The 25552-nt window shown below is 37.8% G+C and overlaps 1 protein-coding gene across 11 annotated transcripts in view; it reads right to left on the bottom strand.

The window, feature by feature from the left end:
* Positions 1-213: 213 nt before the first annotated feature.
* The window catches only part of SNAP91 (synaptosome associated protein 91), a 140397-nt gene continuing 115058 nt past the window's right edge, over positions 214-25552 (bottom strand). For 8 of the 11 annotated variants that reach the window (XM_046677284.1, XM_046677289.1, XM_046677290.1 and 5 more), the window contains 7 exons: positions 19566-19596; positions 18345-18456; positions 17945-17968; positions 8014-8097; positions 7273-7377; positions 3479-3581; positions 214-1603 (listed from right to left, as the gene is read on the bottom strand). In XM_046677284.1, the coding sequence (XP_046533240.1) occupies positions 3489-3581; positions 7273-7377; positions 8014-8097; positions 17945-17968; positions 18345-18456; positions 19566-19596 (449 nt within the window). In that variant the 3' untranslated portion in view covers positions 214-1603; positions 3479-3488. Of the gene's footprint in view, positions 1604-3478; positions 3582-7272; positions 7378-8013; positions 8098-17944; positions 17969-18344; positions 18457-19565; positions 19597-25552 lie in introns of those variants that run through there. The other 3 variants (XR_006890796.1, XM_046677288.1, XR_006890797.1) reach the window with 3 other exon arrangements.

Here is a 25552-nt window from a genome sequence, read left to right as displayed (position 1 = left end):
TGGCAGCAGCCATGGAGGCCCAAGTTTAATGACAGCTGATTAAAATTGTCCTTTTTCTTGTTTTTCATTTATTATAAAATTATAAAAGCATTTCTTACTCAGAATGGTTTTCAATTTTCAATATTTTGTATATGCTACGTGTGTCATCTGAGACAGACTATTTCCCCTAAAACATAATCAAAGAGACAAAGATAACATTTGCATTTTCTTTGTTCAAGGTGTTTATTGCATCTCAGAGGGCGTACATGCACTGGGTTTTTAAACTGAAATACAAAGAAAAGCCATTTTGAAATTGGTTTTAGGTAATTTTTCCCCATTACAGTGTATGTTATCCCCACAGTAATTCAGATACAACCACTTTTAAATGGTACCATACATCTATTAAATAATTGGAAAAATAGGCAAACACCTTTCCAACCCAATATGCTTTTACGAAGAGCTGCCAAGCCACTAGCAACACTGATCAACAGTGACCTCATTTATGCATCAAAATCTTAAGCCAAGCCATCAGCACAGACAGTATGACAACAAATTAAAAATTAAAGAATACAGTATGTACAGTAAAGGATACAATTCTTTGAATTAGTTTAAATTCTAATCACAATGGTACAACAAAAGCTACTCTGAGCTCAAGTGAGGGATGGAAGAACACTAGTCTACAGAACACACAAAGAAATACTAAATTAACAGATGTACATAAAACCCACAATAAAACAAAAATATCTGCAGTAATCTTTAAATTACAGATACACCTTAGGGTGACTTGTAATCGCTTAAATAGCACATCTCTAATTGCATTTTCACGGACATGGTAGAAACGGACCTGTACTTTTCAGTGCATTTAATCAAGAATGAATAAATAGGTCAATTTAGATGCAAAACCTGTCAAATATAATTAAAATATATATTTTAATATAGCATTGATTAAATATGGAATTCTTCCCATATGATTTTTTCATTCTTGATAAGGTAGCTTCAAGGAGAAATATTTACTATGGACGTTAACCTTTATATTTTTTAAAATAAAATTTCTTAACATATACAGTGCCACAAAAATAAACATTTCTCACAACAGTTGAAGTTCCTGTGATTGGAAAAATGTACTCCACACGGAAAAAAGTTTTGTATATTTAAGAGTGTTTTCCTTACTATCGGATATTATCACACTATGTTTGTAACAGAGATACAGAAGAAAAGAGAATTTACGGGGAGAGTTTAGGTTTGTCCAAAAGTTATATATACATTGAAACCTTCAAAAACACAGACACATCTTTCCAAATGGCTCACCAGACAACAGCTGCATGATCCGTCCATGGGCGAGGTCCAGAACAGCACTAAAGGCATCGGAAACATCCATTCATTGTTTACATCGTACGACACACAAATAACCCAAATACACTACAATTTTGAGAGTAGGGATAACAGCTAAGGTGGTACACATTCCTAATGTTCACTTTCACAGCTGTGCTACACATTTTGGAAGAGAAGTTATGAGTAAGCATTGGGTTTGGTACTGGTGGCTCACTTTGAAACTCTGAGCATCAATCTTATTTGAAGTCTCCAAACTCATTATTTTTTTCCTATTCAGTCACAAAAACTGCAGCTGGAAAGATAAAAAGCACCTAATTAGAACACAATGTTGCATACTCCTCACACATTTTACCGCCCTTGCAATTCTACTTCACAGTTACTATGAAAAATCTTTTCGCAAAAGGTTTCTGTATTAACAAATTCACATTTATATACTTTCCCCAATTCTTTAAACCAAGCTTACAATTTCAGCCAGGATACATTTTAAAAAAACTTTTAATGTATAGTTTAATTTTAGAGAAATATCATATCAGCCAAATTTTGAAAATTTGTATACTTATTAGAAATCTTAGTAGTAAGACATTCAGTATCAATTAAGAACAGCTCACCTTTAACAAGGGAGTGAAAAAAAAAAAGAACTGCAGTGACTTCCATTATTTTTTGCTTCTTTTCACTTATGGTGCTCACTGAGTCACTAAACAGTTAAACAAGTGACAGAATAGAAGAGAAGGGAGATGTCCCTGATGACCCCATGGCCTCACTGGGGCCACTCCCCACTTATGCCCCTGGCTAATCCACACTTCACCAGTCATCTCTGCCAGGAACCTTTCCCTGGGGCCTTGAAGCTTAGCTCTGTGGGTGACTCTCCTTCATGGTAGTGTGTGTGTGTCTCCCTGTCAACTGTGAGTCTCTGAGGGCAGAGACTGTCTCAAGCACCTCTGTTCCAGGTACTTATCAGAGTTCCTGGCATATGCTGACAGCAATATTTACTGAATGAGAGGTGGACAACAGCTGCTCTCTGCAGTGTCCTTGGTCACTCCTGAAACTTCAATTGCCAAGAAATAAGTGTTCATCATCTTATTTATGCCTACATCAGTCCAGTCCAACTCAAAGTGGAATAGAAACACTGGGCACAGGAGGAATTACTTGGCTGAGATGTCGAGGCTTTAAAATGATAAATTACTAATCTTGTATAAGAAAGAAAATCATAAAGCAAGAATCCACAAAAATCTTAGTAGCCATTAAAGTAGGCATCTACTAAAAAATATAGGTAGCAGATGTCTAATAAAAATAACACTGGACAGTGGTCCAAAAACTTTGATGCTCTTACTGCTTTTCCAGCTTGATTTTGGGCAAATCACTTAATGCCGAGGATCAGTTCTCTCAGCTGTGAAGTGGGAAATGAAAAGTATCTGGCTAGCTTATCTCACAGGCTTTGCTTTCCTACAGAGACGATCAAAGGAGTTAATGACTGCGAAGTGCACACGGAAAGTGCTGTGTAAACGGAAAGCAGCATTATCACCGCTCATCCACATTCGGGAAGTATCTGTCAGGACCTGCCCACTGTGTTAGGGGCTGGGGTTAAGAGTCAACTTTTTTCCTTAATCTGTTTCCTTCTATAAGTCCACTATTAGTCATTTCATAAATTATATTAGCAATTTAAACCTAGAATGTTAGAAACTCAAAATTCTGCTTGAATGCAGAAATGCAAAGGGCAATAATCTCTAAGCTTTGTTTGATAATGCCAAATAAGGATAAACAAAATAAAAATATGAGTATGTAGCCAAATATATTCTTAGACGATTTCTAAATGCAATATTAAAAAGGTTAGCTTTCTATAAATTCCAGTCATCATGTAATAAAGTGGTAATTATCTAATTTACCAAGTAGCTTGGGCAACTTCTTGCTTTATCCGTATTATCTTTGTGCTTTCCAGTATAAAGACAACTTAGAGGCTTCCCTCTCTCTTAAGTTTAAAATTAAGTAAAACTTAAAAAAATTCATTGATAAAGATAGCTTTTAATATTGATTTAAAAAGTATAAACACTCAAATTACCAGTATATACATGTATGCAAAACAGAGAAGTACAAATATCGTACCTTGAACTAGCTAAGCATTGCACAGGTCATTCTTACAAGCCCACAGGAAAAGCTCAGTATTAGATACCTTAAATTGTTTACAAGAAATCCTTGATGTTAAGATCCGCTAATGGGTCCTTTGCTGGAGGTTTCTTGGGACTCTGAGTGGCAGGTGTAGGGCTTGGAGAAAGCTAATGGGGGAAAGGCCAGCCCAAGAGAGCAGAGATAGAAAGCAAACAGAGAGATAGATAAGCGTTAGGCAGAGCACATACCACAGAAAACAAACATGCAGAAGATTAGACAGCTACAAGTTGACAAAATCGACCTTGTTCTACTTAGTCACAGTGTTATTTTTAATTTTGGATTCGTAAAATACACTTCAAATGATTTCTGGCTTTCTTGAGATCTTTGACATCAAATTTAGCAGAAGTAAAATTTGAGGACTCTGGTAGAACAACAGGCATGTGGGTTAGGGAAGACGCAAAAAACTAGGCACATAAGGAGACTGCGAATGTACAGGAACGAAAAAATCAACTTCTCTACACAAAAGCATTTTGACTTTGAGTTATTAGTACTACTAAACTAATAAAGGAATTTAAATGACTTTTCTTATAGTGAGAGTGAGTTTTAAGGAAAAACTGAAATAGTTTGCAGAGACCCACTTAAGAAATTACTTAAAATTATTAGCTAAATAGGCTAGGATTTCATATAAAGTATTTGAAGTGAAAACAAGTCAAATTTTGAGGCATTGTTTCAAATGAGCTTTCCCAGTTATTAATGCCACTAAATTCCAACATTCCCTGTCCAGCTTGCAGAGAAGACTAATTACTAAATACAACAGGAAAGAGTCATACTGAACTTGCAGCAAAAGAAACCAAGAATTAACTTACCTTGCTTCTGTTTAACTAATACCTACATTATTTCACTGTGTGACAGAAACAAGTTCTGGGAGCAGGCTTATGCAGGCACGTTAGGGTAGAAGGCCTTGAAAAAGGTCATATCATCTATTCAGAGTAATAACTGACATCTATCCTTCGAATCTAATTAATCTCCTAAGCTTCTAACATGAAGGAAATCCGAGAAATCTGGGACTGTGGGGCAGGGAGGTACGTTTTTATTGGTTCAGTAAACAGAGTTCCAGAAGTAAGGATTTTTAGATTTGTTCCTATATCCAGAAACTATTGATGGACTGCAGTATTTATCAGTCAAATTTCCATTTTTAAAACTGGCATCATAGTTCATAGAAAGATCAGGGAAAAACTAACGTAAGGCTTGAAGTTGTTTCAAAGATAAGAAACTCAAGGATTGGTCCATAATTAATAAATAGATCAGACGACAATATCATGATACCAACCAACTGAAGAATATTGGAATAGTCCAGGCACCAGTGATGAAAAACCGTTTTGTTTTCTGAAGCTAAAAATTCATGTTTATTTATCTAGTTAATCAGCTACGCTTCTTCTCTGACATGAGAAATACAATCTAAAAACTATAATATTGCATACCATTTCCTCAATTACTATAAATTCGATTACTGATTAAAACAGTTTTCTTTTTTTTTTTTTTGAGGAGGATTAGCCCTGAGCTAACTACTGCCAGTCCTCCTCTTTTTTGCTAAGGAAGCCTGGCCCTGAGCTAACATCGTGCCCATCTTCCTCTACTTTATACGTGGGACGCCTACCACAGCATGGCGTGCCAAGCAGTGCCATGTCTGCACCTGGGATCCGAACCGGCAATCCCCGGGCCGCCGAGGAGCGGAACGTGCGAACTTAACCGCTGCGCCACCGGGCCGGCCCCTAAAACACTGTGTTTTCATCCTATCATCTATTTTTCATTTTCATTCTTTGAATAAAGTAAATAAACTGATGCTATGTAATTCTGGTATTATGTAAGTAAAAAAACTTCCTTAAATAATAAAATTGCATTAATTTATTTTTAAAGCTTTCAGCACACCAAATACAATAAGATTTTTTAAAAATTTCAATAACATCCTTCCAAGTTCATAAAAATACAAACATCATTCCTTTTTTCAAAAAGGTGGTAAAGAGTCATGGATATATACAACCATCAAGGAATCACTCATGACGAATGAGATCCTTCTTAGAATTTAAATATGTCCAGATCAAACTTTACCTCAACCATTACCCCTAAAGCCTTCCTCACTCCCCTCAAAACAACTCCAGGCAGGGTTCTTCGGTCTCAGAGCAGACTAGAAAATTTCTCGTGAAGCCAGTGCTTTAGTTATGGCCTCGAAGGCTGAGTGTTCCACATTCTAAATCTATGTCTTTCAACACCCAACATTCTTCCTCCTGGTCACTGCGGCTTTCAGGGGCTTAAAGTAAAGAAGCTGAAAGCAAATTTTGGGAACAGGTAGAGGATGGATTTAGACACGAGCAAGGAAGCAAAGGGGATTAAAGTACACTCAAAAAGTTCACAGTAGGAATCCCATGGGTAAGATGATATAAATACCCATTTGGTAAATTAAAAATATTATAGAACTGCAACAATTTACTGATATTAAAATATATCTGAGCTATTTGTTTTGGTTTGCTCAGCATGGTGCTAGCAAAGTTGCAACTTGACTCCATCCAAGTCAATTTCTCATGGTGAAAACCTCTTCAGTTCTGCCCAGGCCTCTGCACCTCGGCCACGCAATTTATAAGAGGAATCAAGAAGGGTGACTCAGCAACATGACTATCACTATTGGAAGAAAAACAGGTAAAGTGTGTGTATTTTAGCATTTCTAAATGAAGGCAGCAGACCGTGTAGTAAGGAATTTGGCCTCACTTAAAGAGAGATTTGCCCTTTGTCCTGGACTCTGGAAGGTAACCTCAAAACCCTTGCAACCTCCCAAGTGACAGGAATGTCTTTCCTATCCAGAGTGGGTTCCTGGAACCACAACTGAAAGTTTATGTGAAAAAATGATTCAAGGTGGTGGCGGGCCCTACTAGCAAGACCAACCATGTGATCAGAGAGTCAGGTCTTTGGGCCACATGACGTCAGGGTGACCTTCAGGCAAGGGGATGGAGATGGAGTTCGACTACATGGGCAATAATTCAGTCAATCCTATATAAGAACGCCTCAATAAAAACTCTGCACACTGAAGCTCAGATGAGCTTCCTGTGTTGACAATACTGCATGTGAATTGTCATGCACTGCTACCGCCAGATGGGTAATGCATCCCTGAGGACAAAGACGCTTCATGCTTGGAACCCTCCCAGACTTCACCCTATGCATCTCTTCTTTCGGCTGGATCTAGTTTGTCTCTGTTCACCATAATAAAACTGTAATTGTCAATCTAGCGATTTCCTGAGTTCTGTGAGCTGTTCTAGGGAACTATCTAATCTGAGAGTGGTCCTGGGAACACTTAAATTTGTAGCCAGCGGGTATGAACTAAGGGTGGCCTTTGGGACTCCTAAACTTATGCCTGGTGTCTGAAGTGAGGGCAGTTTTGTGAGGACTGCCTCCCCAGACGTTGCAGTTTGGCAAACTCATTGCAGTTAGTGTCACAAATCTTGGGCAAACCTGGAGCACTGTGTCCCTAATCCTGAATTTGGCTAACTCTAACACCTAATAAAACAATGGATGAGAAGTGCTAATTTCTCTGAAAGAAATGCCTAGATACCTTAAACCATCTGGTTGTTCTCAGGAACCATACTGAGTTAAGTAGGACAGGAATGGAGGAACCTTAGGATAGTTAGTTATTTCTATCATTTTCCTCCAAACCTCACACTACTACTAATCTGTCTTCCATGTTCCCTTTATTTCGGAAGCAAAAAATATGAGGATTACGTTAGGTAAAAACATTTTAAAACTGTGCCACATGACAGTTTTATCCTTATAAATTAATGTCATTATTTTGTGGACAGTTTAAAAACTGACCTGTGTGCCAGGTACAGCTGTGGCCCCAAAGGGTGGCCTCATCATGGGCTGTGCAAACATGACTGGCTGCTGAGGCATCATGGGCATGCCCGTCCCAGCAGGAGGCTGAAAGGAAGAATGGTTGACAGCGTGAGTGGAGTCCACCATGGTAACGCCCTGACATTTGTGTCTTTAATGTGCTTCTGACAATTTGTGAGGAATCCATGCCCACGAGAATGTATCACTGTAGTTTTGAATAATGGGCGCTGCGAGGCTGGCAGATAGAGAATCACTGAGATGCAGTAGAAGCTCGGCTGGCCACACAGCATCCTCATCCCAAATGGGCTTTGTGGTTGTTTATTCATCTTCTGTAAGCATAACTCTTGAAGAGATAAAAACTTATTTCTTTATAGAAGATGGCCCTAAAATTTGCTAGTGATAAGCGAAAATCCTTGAATAGTGACTAAAGAGTTGATTTTGATGATTGAGCTCAGAATAGACTTGGCAAATATTACTATAAAATGACATAAGAATGTACTATAGAAATCAATTTGATGGCAGATTATATTAAGTATCTTACAACTGACTTTATCACTTCAGGTATAGACAGCTTAAGGCCTAAAGCAGATGACTTAACTTTTTAAGTTCTCTTTTATTGCATGTTGAGAAGAATTATATCCTACAGCAGTACTGGTTAATCTGAGACTTGGCAAAGGCCTTAGTAATGTCAATTACCTTTTTTAAGCACAGGTCATCACTCACCATTCCAAATCCTGCTCCAGGTTGTCCAACAGGTGGGGCCCCAGCAACAGGAGGAACAGAACTAGTTGGAGGTACAGTTCCTTGCTACCAAAAAAACATAAAACACACACACACACAAAACAACAAACAAACAAAAAGAACCGACATAACTTGGTTTTAAAGTGACAGAATATAATTTTAAAATGCATGCTCCTTAGGATGTGTGGATATGTAAAGAAATCTCAAATTTCAGTTTTAAATTAAAAAAAATGGCTCTAGAACCATGCCAATGATATGAGCAAGGTTACTAACTTGATGTTCACTGTTGTGGTGCTATTTGCACTCAGTGGCTTGCAGCTTATGCACAGCATTGGGCTTCCTCTCTACCTTCTTATACCCACCTCACTGTAAACAAGTCAAACTTCTCTAAGCTTGTCTTTTTCTATCACTATATCCTCCGACAGGTAATGATTAGACATCTGAGGAATGTGCTATCATTTACATTTTCAGTGCCTGGTTTCCACTTCCCCCCTATTTTTATATTATGCTCTTCTGGTTTATACTTGCTTCTGACTTTTGAACATTTGTACATGGACCAAAATTAATTCTAAAGCTTAGGAAGCATTTAGAAGTCTGCACATAATCATAATATAGCACACATATCCCATTTCATGTATAGGTCTGATAGTTTTCAGTCATACACCAAAACCCCCTAATATTTCTCTTAAGTTTAAAATTAACCCTACCGTAATCCCTTAAATTCAAGTAACCATTTGAGCAAAATCCTAATTAAAAAACTATAGTGATGTCAGCAAACATGATGAAGTAAGGACTCCAAAAGTCTCCCTAAGCCACAAAATCAATAAAAAACAGGCAAAAACTGTCAGAATCAACTATTGTGGAACTTGAGATACTAACTAAAAGCTTGCAGCAACCTAGAAAGAACTTATTCAAGAAAATCAGCTGAATCTTGGTGAGAATAGTGAGCTTTGTGGCATTTTAACTTATCCTATTTCCATCCACTGTAATCTTGAAAATAACAGCACAGATTCCCAGTAACAGTATCAGAGGGAGCAGAATATATTTAATTTTTGTGTTTAATTTAATAATATTTAATTACTTGTTTTGTCTTGTCTGGGTGGTTCCCTGGAAAGACTGGCTCAAAAGGATTGTGTCTGTCTCACAAAACTGGGAATGCGCCTAGTGCTAAAGTTGTTACCTGAAGCCATTTGTGGAAAATATTTACAGGCAAATGTTTTAGTTGTTACTGTCTTGGGCAATGGATAATAGTCAGGGAAAACAGTAGACTAAACAAAAAGCTTGGGAGGAAAGGCTGGAGGATGAGACGCTTTGGGGATTAAAAATTTGAAAAGCTCAGACATACTCCTGGGCATTTAGAAGGCCATGCACATTCCCAGGGCTTTGTGCATGCTCAGGAAAGACTTGAAAAGCCTTTGGCTGACCCTGAGGCTCTGAAAAAGCAGTAAGGCAGTGACTGCCAAGGCAGAGTTGCAAACTGCCTGGTTGAGTTGAAAACATGCCCCAACACATACTCAGAGCCCCTCTGCAAAGACTGGGAGACATTTTTGGTTCCAGGAGTTTACGTAGTATCTGCCTAATCATTAGCTGACCACTTAGCTAAAGGAACAAGACTTCAACCGTCACACAGAACAAAGAATACAGACTACAGAATTAGCTCAGAATGGTCGCACACACATAAATGACAACTACAAATAGTAGAAATAATAAAACTTGGGGAGGGGGTAGAATCTAACTTCCAGAGTTGTCACATTATAGTATTCAAAATATCTAAGTTTCAACAAAAAATTATGAGGCATACAAAGAAACAAGAACGTATAGCCCATATGCAAGAGAAAGATCTCAAATCAATAACCTAAACTTCCACCTTAAGAAACTAGAAAAAAGCAGAACAAACTAAAGTCAAAGTAAGCAGAGGAAGGAGATAATATATATTAGAGTGGAAACAAATTAAACAGAATGGAAAAACAAAAGAGGAAATAGAAGAAACAGAAAGTTGGTTCTTTGAAAAGATCAGCAAAATTAACAAACTTTCAGGTAGCCAAACCAAGAAAAAAGGAGAGAAACTTAAATGATCAAAACAGGAAAAGAATTAGAGACATTACTACCAACATTACAGAAACAAAAAAGATTATAAAGAAATATTATGAGAAATTATATGCTAAAACACTAGCTAAGATAGATGAAATGGTCAAATTCCTAGAAAGACACAAACTTCCAAAACTGACTCAAGAGGAAATAAAAAATCTAAACAGATGTATAACAAGTAGAGTCACTAATAAAAAAAACTTCCATCACAGAAAGTCCAGAACCAGATGCCTTCACTGGTGAATTCTATTAAATGTATAAAGAAGAATTAATATCAATCCTTCTCAAGCTCTCCAAAAGAAAACAGAAGAGGAATACTTCCTAATCATTCTTTGATGCCAGTATTACCCTGATATCAAAGCCAGATAGGGACATTGGAAGAAAACTATAACCAACATCCTTTATGATCATTGACGCAAAAATTCTCAACAAAATACTAGCATATTAAATACAAAGAGCATATTAAAAGAATTACATACCATGACCAAGAGAGATTTATCCCAGGAATAGTTCAATCAGTGTGATATGTTATATTAATAGAATACAAAAAAAAAAAAACCCCACATGATCATCTCAATAGATGCAGAAAGAGCATCTGACAAAATCCAGCACCCTTTCATGACCATGAAAAATCCACTCAACAGGGGCTGGCCTGGTGGTGTAGCGGTTAGATTTACATGCTCCACTTTGGGGCCTTGGGGTTTGGCGGTTCGCATGCCCAGCATGGACCTACGTACCACTTATCAAGCCATGCTGTGGTAGGTGTCCCACATATAAAACAGAGGAAGATGGACACAGATGTCAGTTCAGGGCCAATCTTCCTCAGCAAAAAGATGAGGATTGGTGGCAGATGTTAGTTCAGGGCTAATCTTCCTTAAAGAAAACAAAAAAACAAACAAGAAACTACTCAACAAAATAGAAGGGAAATTTCTCAACCTGATAAAGAGCATCTATAAAGAACCACCTATGGCTAACAGCATACTTAATGTATGTAATGTAATACTGAAAGCTTTCTGCTTAAGAACAAGACAAAGATGTACTGGAAGTTATAGTCAGAACAATTAGGGAAGAAAAAGAAATAAATAGCATCCAGATAAGAAAGGAAGAAATAAAACTATCTTTATTTGTAGATGACATGATCTTATATATAGAATACCCTAAAGAATACATACACAAAAAAAACTATCAGAGTTAGTAAACAAGTTCAGCAAAGCTGCAGGATACAAATCAATATACAAAACTCAGTGTAGTGTTCATTGTACACTAGCAACGAACAATCAAAAAATGCAATTACAAAAACAAATTTAATTTACAATAGCATTAAAAATAATAAAATACTTGGAAATAAATTTGACAAGTACAAGACTTGTACACGGACAACTAATAAACCTTGTTGTAAAAATTAAGACTTAGGTAAACAGAAAGACATCTATGGACACGAATTGGAACACTTAATATTATTAACATGGAATACTTCCCAAATTGCCTTATAGATTCAGTGCAAACTCTACTAAAATTTCAACTGCTTTTTTTGGAAAAACGGACAATCTGAACCTAAAATTTATATGGAAATGCAAGGGACCCAGAATAGCCAAACAATCTTGAAAAAGAACTAATTGGGAGGACTCACACTTCCTGGTTTTAAAATTTACAACTAAACTACATTAATCTTCAGTGTGGTACTGGCATAAGGACAGACATATAGATCAATATAACAGAATAAAGAGTCTGGAAATAAACCCATACGTCTATGGTTAATTGACTTCTGACAAGGATGCCAAGACTAATAAAGGTAGAAAGAATAGTCTTTTCAACAAATGGTTCTGGGACAACCGGATTTCCATGTGCAAAACAACACATTTGGATCCTTATCTCACACCATATATGAAAATGAGCCAAAAATAGGTCAAAGACCTAATGTAAGACATAAAACTATACAACTCTTGGAAAGAAATGAGACAGGAATCAGCCTAAGGAGATAGGGTCATCCGCAAGGCCCCTGGCCTAACAAGATAAATCTCCTGACCAATCAGCAAGCTAAGCGAATCACGCAGAGACCACCAAGATCCACATTCTGCAGTTTCAGGACTTTCCTAGGCTTATACATGTGCCCTAGTACCCAGGAGTTGAGAGAAGGTGACCCTAGCCCCATTACCATAGTAAAAATCACACCCAGGGGTGGAGAGCTAGCATGCTAATGATACGTGTGATGCATGTGGTGGTATGTTGAACAACAGTGCAAGCACAATAAAAACCCTACCTCTACATGCCATGACAAGGCCCTCCTCCCCAGCTTTGGCCTAATAAAAGCCCTACAATCCTGCTCCCTAATGAGCCGGTCACCTGCCCCTTTCCTTTCCATACTGCCTCCCTTGTGCCTCTCCTGTGCATATGCTAATAAACTTTTACTTTTCCCATTTGTTGTCTCTCTTGATTTCTGTCCTGAGGGAAAACGAGAACTCAGTGCTCCAGTAACAGAAACACTGGTGTAAATCTTCAAGACCTTGGATTAGGCAATGAATTCTTAAATATGATATCAAAGGAACAAGCAACAAAAGAAAAATCAGATAAAATGGAGTTTATTAAAATAAAAACTTTCGTGCATCAAAGAACACTATAAAAAATGAAAAGACAATTCAAGAATGGGAGAAAATATTTGCAAATGATGATATATCTGATAAGCATCTAGTATCTAGAATATACAAAGATCTCTTAGAACTCAACAATAAAAAGATAACCCAATTATAAAATGGGCAAAGGATGTGAACAGACATTTCTCCAAAAAAGATAGGCAAATAGCCAATAGCACACGAAAAGATGTTTAACATCATTAGTCATTAGGGAAACGCATATCAAGACCACAATTGAAACCCTGTGCATTACTGGTGGAAACATAAAGTGATGCAGCTGCTGTGGAAAAATCTGGTAGTTCCTTGAAAACCCTTAACACAGAGTTACACATGGCCTAGCAATTCCATTCCTAGGTATATATGCAAGAGAATTGAGGACATATATTCACACAAAAATTTGTATCTGAATAACAGAAGTATTTTTCACAATGGCCAAAAAGTGGATGCAACACAAATGTCAATCATTTGATGAATGAATAAACAAAATGTGGCATATCCAAACAATGGAATATTCAGCCATAAAAAAATGAATGAATTATTGATACATGCTACAACATGGATGAACCTTGAAGGCACTATGCTAAGTGAAAGAAGCCAGGCACAAAAGGCTACGTATTACATGATTCTGTTTATACGAAATACCTAGAGTAGGCAAATCCATGGAAAGAGAGAGTAAATTACTGGATGCCATGGGACAGGGAGGGGGGAAATGGGAAGTGACTGTGTTCCTTTTCAGGGTGATGGGGATATTCTGGAATTAGATAATGGTGATGGTTTCTCATCATAAATATACTAAAAATCATCAAATTATACACCTTAACATTATAAAAATGGTGAATTTAACGTTATGTGAATATTATCTCAAAAAAAATTAAAATAAAAAAATAAAAAAACCGAAGGGTAGCAGATGATGCCACCCCTAGACATGCCTCTTTGGCATAAGGATTTTTTTGAGCTCATTAATTTCAGAAACAGCAGATGCAGGAGAAGCTCTGCAAACAGAGTCGAAGTTACACTTTTGTAAGGGTCATTTACTTTTACAAAGGAAATCTCCTTTCTAAGGGTGTCTCCCTCTCTGCCCCAGAAGAGAAGGATGACTAAATCACAAGAGAATCTGATCCGTGGAGAAGGCACTGGCTTAAACCGACATGACAAACCTTACCTTTGTTACCCTGCCTCTCCTGGAACCTCCTCATAACTGGCCTCCCACTCCTTTCTTTCTTTCATCTTCGGCTGAAGGTGGTATTTAAGCCAGTGGCTTAGCTCACCTCTGAGAGTTGACTAATTTTTTCCTGGTTATTTCCCATCTATACATGAGATATACACATTAATAAACTTCTGTTTTTCTCTTGTCAATCCGTCCTTTATTACAGGAGTCTCAGCCAAAAACTCAGGAGGCTAGACAGAAAGTTATTTTTCCTCCCTACAGTACAAGGGTTATATTTCAGACTCACTCTTTACTCATCATTTCAACAGGCTAGGTGGCAGGCTATTTACCAGACCCAAATTTATCATTAGGACTTAAAGGTATAAAAACAAAAGTTTTTACTAGTTAGCAAAATAAAAGAACCTGCAGAAATTCCTGACCAAATAAATGGGTCAAATAATTTAAAGAGTCTGTCATTTCGCTCACATGGTAGATTAATTCTTAATAATATATTCCTCAAATTCTATTTATCTTAAGGGTTTTCTTTTGTTTTTTTCCTTTTTCAACACTTAACTGAATATTTTATCTACAGGCATATAAAGACGAGTTGCTTTCAGGGAGAGAACTGTGGATTCTGTGGCTTCCTATAAAATGCACTTATTTCTGAATTGCAATTATCTTCCCACTTCCTATGGTGGAAACTTAACAGGTCTGTGGTACATTGGAAAATAGAACTAAGTAACCCTGGAAACACAGGGCTCCTGATGGCCAGGATGATAGAGCCCTGCCAGCAGACATACTTCAAATATTCAAGTCCTGTTAACGTTTTTAGATCTAACGTGGGTTCTGCGATCTCAAAATTTTTATAGCTGTGCTTCCAAGCAATTGAGGGAAATCTGAAACAAGGCGGGGAAAGTAATCTTAGCTCTTGTCTATCAATAACTTTAAAAGGCAGCGAATGGACCCTCTCGCCCACATCTGCCCCGTTATCTCCTTCTCAGAAGGAAAGGTCTGCGGACCACCAGGGAGATTTGCAAACACCGATTTGCTGCTTCAGAAGCACAAGTGTCTGCTGTCTTTTTTCTTTTTCTTGAATATTCTTAGAAAAAGAAACTCAAACATATCTTAAGGGATAGGAAAATAGGAAGGGGTTGGGTGGGGGGAGGTCTCAGAAAGCCAGAGGCCCTCAGAAAGATTTCTTAAGTAAAAGTAAAAGCAAAGCCAAGGCTTTGTTAAGGGAGCTTTGCTGTAAATGGTGTAAATGGCAGTGAACTTACATAGACCACATATAAGACCAAGTGAGAGCTAAGCAAGATGAAAGAACTCTCCATGTGGGAGCCTTTATATTGTTGCCTAAAAGGTTAAGGAGAATGAACAAAAGAAACAGAACTATACGCAACTGTGCCCTCCTAATGAATTCTTTCTGTTGTTCTAATTTCTCTTTCCACAGTGGCTGTGTATACTTTATGCTAAAGACTACGTCTTTAACTTTCTGGAGTTTAATTACTAACAACTTAAAGTTTTTTGCTTCATACAGAGATGAGTTTAGGGGTTTAAAAAGTGAGAATATTAATCTCAGTCTCAGAGATGGTGCCTGCCAATCACACAGCTGGCAGCTTGTTCTGAAGAAGCCAAACAGTTGTTAATTCAGCATTTGATGAATTCTTAACCTTCTACAGTTAAATCTTGATCTTGTGGGTGGGGTGCGGGTGATGGGCAAAGAAGGTCTCCAACTTCATACTACATCTAAAGTGCTTCTCCCTTGTTCCCCTTCTTGGTTATCAGCCTCATTATTTAGCAAACTGCCCCACGGAGAAACCTGGGTAACCATTGTCTTGGCGGCCTCATTCACAACGATGCCTAGTTGTATGGATTCTGCCTGAGAATTTTCTTTCTCCTCTTCCTTTCCACCTTCACCTCAGGCTCCCAACTGTTTTTGTTGTTGTTGTTTTTAAAGATTGCCACCTGAGGTAACAACTTGCCAATCTTCTTTTTCTTTTTTTCCTGTTTTTTCTCCCCAAATCCCCCCAGTACATAGTTGCACATTTAATTGTGGGTCCCTCTAGTTGTGGGATGTGGGACGCCGCCTCAACATGGCCTGACCAGCGGCGCCATGTCCGTGCCCAGGATCCGAACTGGCGAAACCCTGGGCCGCCAAAGCAGAGCGCATGAACTTAACCACACCGCCACGGGGCTGGCTCGTTTTTTGTTTTTGTTTTTGTTTTTGACCTACAGCTGATCACTCAGCACCAGTACTCTCCCCGCCTTTCCTCCACTCCTCTTCACTCCACCCCAGACTCTGCTGCCATGGTGACTGTCCTGAAACCAACCTGTTAGAAAAACAACGAAAAGCTTCATCCTAGGGCAATAATTATGCTCCCTTCACCCTCAAACAAGTCCTGGTTTGGTCAATAAATTATATGATCATTCTAGGCATAGGTCAGTTTAAAAGAGATACGTAGTTTTCTACTAAGTATCTGATAAATAAATGAAAAGCAATAGGATACACTGGAGTACCTGAGGAAGCCACTTAGTGTGAAAGGAATTCATCCTGACCTTGTTTTTCCAAAAGGGCCTGATGTGGCCTGTTGAGCATGCATTGTACATCTGCTTTAGACATTTACTATGTCCCAAAGACAAGAACGATGCCCTTAAAGACAGGGATGTAGCTTCCCCCACATCGGCATTTCTCTAAGGATAAGCATCTCTTCCCGGAAACTAAGGATTAATTACCGACCTGCTGTGCTCACCTTGTGACCACTGACCTGCTGACCACTGACCTGTTTGGCAGCTAAGCATCTCGTGACAGCAGTAAAAGAGCTTTTCCTGTCATACGTGATGTATGCTCCTTGTTCCAAGATGGCATATAACCACTCTGTACACCCCACTTCTTTGGGGTCCTTCCTTCCTTGGGGAAGGAAGGCCCTGGGCTAAACTCCTCAGACCTGGCTCATAATAAACTCACTCCAATTTTGATTTATAGATTGATTATGGATTATTTGCGTTGACATATCCTTTGTAAAAATTAAAATGGAACTCTTTATTTTAGAGCTAAATACAAAACTGGTCCTCTTAAGCATTGTTTTTAAATAATGCAGAGAAAGCCTTAAAGAGATAAGTACCTAGACACAACAGGCAATTTTCTCCTTGTTATTGGTTAGAAATCACTTTTTAAAATTAAGTGCTTTCAGACTTTGAACTCACCAAATGCAGAGAACATTAGTCCCTGAAATTCTCTTCTCTTACTAACAGCGTGGGGCAGGGTGGGGAGACCAGAGGAAACCAGTTTCAAGAACCCAAGTCTGAGCACAGAATGCATTTTCCTATGGAAACTACAGCACAAACTCTAATTCAATTAATACCATTGTACTGTTTGGTGGTAAATTTCGGTTCAAAAGTCCTTTTTTGGACTAGTGTCAACTTATTTTTATTTATAAAACTGCTAAAAAATGTTTAATATAAAAAACATTACTATTTATAAAATTATTTAAAAGACAATATGTTCTAAATTTCAAAACTCAGATATTTAAATTAATTTCAGGTATACAATGTTTTTCTTGGAGTCTACCTAAAACATTAATATTCTAATTTATATTAATTCACTTCCATGCATGTTTGTCTGGTTGGGGTCAGTGGGTGATGGTTAGGAATTAGTTTAGGCAACATGACAGAGCGGCATCAAGAAAGCTCCAAGATTGGTGTCCTAAATTTAGACAGGCGAAGGTGGTAAGCAAAGGGGAAAAATTATGAGCAAGCTCGGGAAGCAGTGACTAGCTTAGTTTTGCTAAACATGGGGCATATATGGGAAAACAGTATATTTTGCAACCAGGGGAAACATCCTTTTTGTGGTGGCAAATTTCACAAAATAATAATTAGTCTTAATTTCTGGTGACAGGTTCTTTCACAGAGTGAATGGTGGTATTAATATATTAATAGAGATTTAATATACAGAAATGAAACCTATTTAAATCTTACAGAAGAGATGGTGTTAGTAGTTTAAAAAATGGTGAGCAAAATTGATAGGATTTTAAAACAAAAGTTCACTTACACAATAGAACACTGCCCAATCTTTCTGGTAAGAAAAAAAGTTTTCATTACTTATCAAGACAGTCAGGAAATTTGGGCAAAAAATGTGATAAAATATAGATAATAATCAATATTAAGTGCTTTTGAAAAATCATTTCCATAATTGTACAAATATAGAACTAATATCTTAGGAAGCATGAATACTATTTTGAAATAATTAAAGTAAAAAATAGGTCATAATCTTTACTAAATGAGAAGTCAAGAGAATTTGAATTTTGGTAAATACTGCATTTTGGTTCTATTTCTTCAATGTGGATGAAAAAGTACAATGTCAGAGGCAGAGCAAGCAAAATGTGCCCTGCTCTATATACTTCGAAACCAGCAAACTGCCTGCCCTGCGCTAGCCTCTGGTGGCTACCTACCAAAGGTGCGCTTGGCGGGACACCTGCCGACCAGGTTGCAGGGGCCACTTTCGGCTGCCAGTTGGCTCCACCAGTCAACTTTTTCTCTCCAGCATTCCACTGAAGATCTCCCCTAAAATCAAGCGTGCAAAACAAACAAAAGGACAAGAAACACACTAATCAGAAAAGAATGGTGCGTGGCTCCTGGATACTTTTATTGGGGTTAGAAGCAGTCTGACTCAAGGGGTAATAAAGAGAAGAGGTTAGAACTTACACAGGAGTCTTACCAGATTCTATCTAAGAGAGCTTAAAAGCATTTGACAAGAAATCAGTTAAAGTTAGGATCTCAACGATAACAGGAATTTCCTATCACTTCTAATAGAAAAATGTGCCATAAAATTCAACTGAATTCCTCACCGGTTACAAAAAATTCCAAATAAGTATATCACAAAAACTGTATACCAACACTTTGAATTTAAGATGTATCCATGATGGTACTTTCTGGATCTTAGGGGGTTCAACAGAAGGTTTCACACAACTATATCACGACTACAACCTGCCTTACAGCGATTGTAAGATACCATTTATTGTAAAATGCATGCCCATTTCAGAGACGTTGAAATATGCATCTAAAAAAATGGCACACTGGTCAGTATTCTTACTTGCCTTCCTTAAAATGGATCCTCCATGAGAGATTTATTTTTTTTTTTTTTGAGGAAGATTAGCCCTGAGCTAACAATACCCCTGCCCACGTTCCTCTATTTTACATGTGGGACGCCTGCCACAGCATGGCTTGATGAGTGGTCGCAGTTCTGTGCCTGGGATCTAAACCGGTGAACCCCAGGCTGCCAAAGCAGAGCGTCTGAACTTAACTGCCACACCACCAGGCCAGTCCCTCCATGAGAGACTTTTTAAAATCAATGCTACCTAGAAATATTGTAACAAATCCAGAATTTTAAAGTTATTAAAGTATTCAAACCACAATTCCCAAATATTTCTAGATACAGCTTAGTGACAACCTTGGACACTGAAACAGATTATTCTTTCTCATTGTAAAGCCAACGGCTTAGAGGTTCCAGTAGGAAAACAACAAAAACAAAAATCTAGAATGAAATAAAAACCAATTTTGAAATTGCCTAGCCCGAGAATGAGTAATTACTTCAGTGAATACAATGTTTGATAGTCTCAAATAAATACAAATACATTGGCACAAGAAAACCAGATAATTTCAAAAGCACTTACTTTTTAGATGTGGTACCAGAAATTCCAAGATCTATAAATAGATAAAAAAAATTTAAATCTCTATACTCAGCTTAAATGATATGACATTTAACTGATCAAAGAATCAGAGGTCTACAAAAAGTCCATATTTTGCCTAGGAATGACTGCATTTAGTTTTACAAAAGAGAAACTATGTTAGGAAACATATCCACAAATCTAACATTTTCTTTTACTTCACGTTATACTTAAGGATCACATTCAAGGTCAACTGGTGTTCAGAAAAGAGTCAACGTAGCAGGCTTGAGACTGTTCTTGGACTTTCTGCGTGGCTGGCATCTGGAACTGGCTAGTAAACTGTCCTCTACACTGAGACAAAACTTTTCCTAACGATAAGGGTGACTTTCTGTGCCTAAACTGTTTGCACAAACAACATGGTTACTGCTGGACACCTGCTTTCCTACTGTGAGTCTGGAATTTTGGTTCACGCCATGCAGAGTGCCTACGTGATCAGTATCCAGAAAAAACCCTGGGTGCTGAGTCTCTAAAGCTTCCTCGGGCACAAACATCCCACATGAGTTGCTGCATTTTCGTATGCTCTTCCCCTCATGCGAAGGAGAGAGCATAAGGAAGTCTGCGTGTGGATTCTTTCGTGCCTGTGTTTTTTCCCTTGATGAGCCAGGTGCATCCTTACTATGCTGCTGTGACAAATCTTAGCTGCGTGTACAACTACGTGCTGAGTCCCATGAGTCCTTCTCGTGACTGTGAATGAGGGGGTGGTCTTGGGAACCCCTGACACAACTGGCTTAATCCTTCTGCTCTAATCTCAATGTATTTATTATTTCAGCAAATATTTACTGAGCCCCTACATACGCCAGGCACTGTCCTAAGTACTTGGATTACGTCAGGGAAGAAAACAGTCAAAGATCCCGCTCCTGGAGGAACTTGTGTTCTAACGGGACGAGAGGGATGATAAACAATAAAATAATAAAAAAGTAAATTATATAAGCTGCTAGAAGGCAATATGGAAAACCAAAAAGAGCAGGGTAATGAGGATCTGGTGGGCTAGGATGAGAGCGAGGGGCAGGCAGTGTGACATACAGCATCAGGGAAGGCCTCGTGGAGGAGTGGAGACTTGTGCAAAGCTGAGCAGAGATGAGGGGAAGCGCTGTCTAGGCTGAGTCACACGGTGCACTCTCTGCCTAATGGTAAGTCTATGTTTAACATTTTGAGAAACTGCCAAACTGCCTTCCACAGTAGCTGCCTAGTCTTACACTCTCGCCAGCAGTGTTAGAGGGTTTCAACTTCACATAGCCATCCTAATGGGTGTGAAGTGATCTCACACAGTGGTTTTGATACGCATTTCACTGATGACTGATGCTGAGCGTCTCTTCACGTGCATATTGGCCACAGATATTTAATCCTCGGAGAACTATTTAAATCATTTGACCATTTTTAAACTGGGTTATTTTTCTTTTCATTATTGAGTTGTAAGATTTCTTCACTTATTCTGGGTACAAGTCCCTCATCAGATTTACGTTTTGCAAATATTTTCTCCCATTCTACAGATTGTTTTTTCACTTTCTTGATGGTATCATTTGTAGCACAAAAGTTTTTAATTTTGATGCAGTCCTATTTATCTGTTTTCCTCTTCTGTTGTTTGTTGCTTTTGGCGTCATATCTAAGAACATTACCTGATCCAAGGTCATGAAGATTTACTCCTACATTTTCTTCTAAGAGTTTTATAGTTTTGGCTCCTACACTTAGTTCCAGGATCCATTGTGAATTTATTTTTCGGGGATAAGGAGTGTAACTTCATTCTTCTGCATGTGGATATCCAATTGTTCCAGCACCATTTGTTGAAAAGATGATTCTTTTCCCATTGAGTTGTCTTGGCACCTTTGTTGGAAATCAATTGACCATAGATGTATTGGTTTATTTCTAGATTCTTATTCTATTCCATTCATGTATATGGCTATTTCCATGCAGTACCACTTGTCTTAATTACTGTAGCTTTGTAGTAAGTTTTAAAATCATGAAATTTGAGTCTTCCAAAGTTATTCTTCTTTATTCAAGATGCTTTTGGCTATTCATGGCTTCCTTGCATTTCTATATGAATTTTAGGTTCAGTTTGTCAATTTCTGTAAAAAAGCATGCTGGAAAATTAATATGGTGCATGTAGATACACTTTTTTTCAGTTTTAGAATATTATATTTTAATTTAAAACAATATTTACTTTGAGTGAAATTCAAGGGGCTTTTGGGGGGGAATGTAGATGCCTATAAATTTTGATAAATACATGGGTTCATGTAATCATCACTACCATCACGATACATAGCCCTTTAATCACTCAAAATATTCTCTTGCTGCCCTTTGTAATCAAAACTTCCCCTTACTCCTGGGGGCTGGTCCAGAGCCAGAGGTGTAGTGGTTAAGTTCACCCATTCCACTTCAGCAGCCCAGGTTTTGCAGGTGTGGATCCTGGGCATGGACCTAGCACTGCTCGTTAAGCCACACTGTGGCAGCATCCCACATAAAATAGAGGAAGATTGGCAACAGATGTTAGCGCAGGGCCAAACTTCCTCACAAAAACAAAACAAAAACAAAAAAAACCCAAAACTTTCCTTTACTCCTAACCCTGGCAATCACAGATATATTCTTCGTCCCTAGAGTTTTGCCTTAACAAGAATATCATATGAAAATCATACAGTAAATAATTTGTGTCTAGCTTCTTTCACGTTGCATAATGTATTGAGATTCATCTGTGCTGTTGTGTATATCAATAGTTCATTCCTTTTTATTTCTAAGTAGTATTCCATAGAAAGGGTTTACCACAGTTCATTTACACATTTACCACTGAAGGACATTTGGGTTGTTTCTAGCATTTTTGAATAATACTGTTATAAAGATTCATGTACAGGTTTTTCTGTGAACATGTTTTCATTTCTCTAGAAAAAATACCTAGGAGTGGATTACTGAGTCATAAAATATATATAGGTTTAACTATTATAAGAAATTGCTAAAATTATTTCCAAAAGGGTTATACCATTTGGTAGTCCCACCAGCAAAGTGTGAGAGTTCCAGTTGCTCCACATCCTTGTCAGCACATAGTACCATCAGTTTTGTTTTTTCTTTTTAAAATTTTAGCCATTCTAATGGGTGTATAGTAAGTGAGGTTTCTTTAAAAATTGATATATAATTCACATATCATAAAATTCATACTTTTAAAGAGTAAAATTCTGTGCAAAAAGTATGTTCACAAGGTTGTGAAATGATCACCACACTCTAATTCTAAAACATTTTCATCAACTCAAAAAGAATCCCCATATCTCTTAACAGTCACTCTCATTCCCTCTTCCCCCGAACCCCTGACCACCACTCATCTACTTTCTGTTTCTCCAGATTTCCCTGTTCTGGACATTTCATATAAATGGAATCACATGATACGTAGCTTTTTGTGTTTGGCTTCTTTCTCTCAGCAAAATGTTTTCGAAGTTCATCTATGCTGTAGCATGTATCAGTACTCCACTTCTTTTTATGGCTGAATAATTATTTTATGGATATACCACATTTTGTTTATCCATTCAACAGTTTATGGACATTTGGGTTGTTTCCACTTTTTGGCTAATTGTGAAAATTGCTGCTATGAATATTTGTGTACAAGCCATGCGGATATATGTTTTCAATTCCCTTGGGTATATACCTAGGAGTGGAATTGCTGGGGCATATGGTAATGCTATGTTTAACTTTTGAAGAACTGTAAAACTGTTTTCCAAAGCAGCTGCGTCATTTTACATCTCTACCAGCAATGTATGAGAGTTCTAATTTCTCTACATCGTAGCCAACACTTATTATTATCTTTTTGATTATAGCCTTTCTAGTCAGTGTAAAGTGGTCTGTCATCATGGTTTTGATTTGCATTTCTATTATGGCTAATAATGTTCGACACTTTTTCATATACTTATCAGTTACTTGTGTATCCTTTTGGAGAAATGTCTATTCAAATGCTTTGCCAATTTTTACATTGAGTTGTCTTTTTATTATTGAATTGTAAGTGTTTTTATATATGATGGATACAATATGGATATGTATGAGATATGTGATTTGGAAATATTTTCCCCCATTCTGGGAGTTGGTTTTTCAGTTTTTTTTTTTTTGGTGAGGAAGATGTGCCCCAAACTAACATCTGTTGCCAATCTTCCTCTTTTTGCTTGAGGAAGATTGTCACTGAGCTAACATCTGTTCCAATCTTGCTCTGTTTTGTATGTGGGATGCTGCCACAGCGTGGCTTGATGAAGAGTGTGTAGGTCCATGCCTGGGATCTGAACCCAAGAACCCAGGCTGCCAAAGTGGAGTATGCAAACTTAACCACTACACCACCAGGCTGGTCCTTGTTTTTTCCTTTTCTTGGTGGCATCATTTGTAATATAAAAGTTTTTAATTTTGATGAATTCCTATTAATTTATTTTTTCTTTGACTGCTTATATTTTAGGTATTAGATTTATGAAGCCACTGCCTAATTCAATGTTGTGAAGATTTCCACCTAGGTTTTTTCCCAAGAGTTTTATAGATTTATCTCTTACATCTAAATGTATTGGATTCATTTTGAACTGACTTTTGTGGATGGTATAAGGAAGAGGCCCAACTTCATTCTTTTGCATGTGGCTTCCCAGTTGTCCTGGTACGTTTTTTGAAAAGACTGTCTTTTCCCACTTTGAATGGTCTTGGTCTTTTCCTACTTTGAATGGTCTTGGTATCCTTGTAGAAAGTTGTTTGACAGTGTATGTGAGGTTTATTTCTGGGCTCTTTATTCTACCGGTCTGTATTTCTATCCTTATTCCAGCACCATTTGTCCTGATTACTGTAGCTCTGTAGAAATTTCGACACGGAAAAGTGTGAGTTCTTCAAATTTGTTCTTCTTTTTCAACATTGTTTGGCTATTCCCCTTGTGGGTCAGCCTTCTTCCACTGAGATGATTCTCAGAGGCGGCTGGCTCCTGAGGGCCATGTGTGGCGGCACTTTCAGCAGCTGCAGGTGTAAGTCCTTTATTTCTGAAGGAGGATCTGGGGGGAACATTACAGTGCTGTGTCCTGCAAAAGCAGTCACCCCTGCAGACTGTCCACCAGTGGGATGGAATTTTAGAGTAGGAAAAAATATTCAAATAATCTCTCCATGGGTGTCATCAAAGCATCTTCACGGATGCCCCCATCAAGGAAGACGAATGGGTAACAAAAGTATGTCCATAGGAAAATGCAAAGAAAAAGAAGTCTGTATCAATGATCTACTAAACTTTTGATTGAGCCGTGAGTAAAATGAAAGGTATCTGCAATGGTAAACTCATTCATCTTAATAAAAAATCAAATTCAGAGTTTTAAGAAAAGCCAATCTTTATAATAGCTGCCCTTGTCTCCTAGGACTCTCTCCTTCACTTACCCAGCTCCGGCCACTAGTCCCCTGGATGTTCCTTGAATATGCTGGGCCATCTTCTGCCCCAGTGCCTCTGCACTGGCTATTTCCTTTGCCTGCAAATGTTCTCCTTCAGGTATCCACATGCTTTACTCCTTTACTTTCCAATTTCTGCTCCAATTTCACCTTCTCAGTGAGGCCTACTCTAACTCCCACTCTGTGGCACTCTCCACTCCTCTTTGCCTGTTCTGTTTCTTCTCTGTGGCACTTCTGACCTAACATACTATAGAATTTATTTATTTGAAAATGTTTAACATTAGTCTCTTCCCTTCCTGAGCACCATAAGAACAGAAATTTATACCTGCTTTGTTCATCAATTTATCTCTAGAGCCTGGAAGAGTGCCTGGTACTCAATAAATATCTGTTGAATGAATAACTGAAACTTAATTGGATACTTAATTGGTAAATATGTTACATTTAAGTTACGCTATGTTCTTTTTTCCAAATGAAATGAAAAATTAAGTACAGTATTTATTATACATAATGCACTTGGTTTCACACTTGTACATGCTCCCAAATCATACCGTTGGTAATTCAGATTAAAA

Source organism: Equus quagga, chromosome 11 (genome assembly GCF_021613505.1).
Source record: "Equus quagga isolate Etosha38 chromosome 11, UCLA_HA_Equagga_1.0, whole genome shotgun sequence".
Lineage (NCBI taxonomy): Eukaryota > Metazoa > Chordata > Mammalia > Perissodactyla > Equidae > Equus > Equus quagga.
Note: the sequence above shows the minus strand (reverse complement) of the source record. Positions and strands in the feature narration are given on the sequence as shown.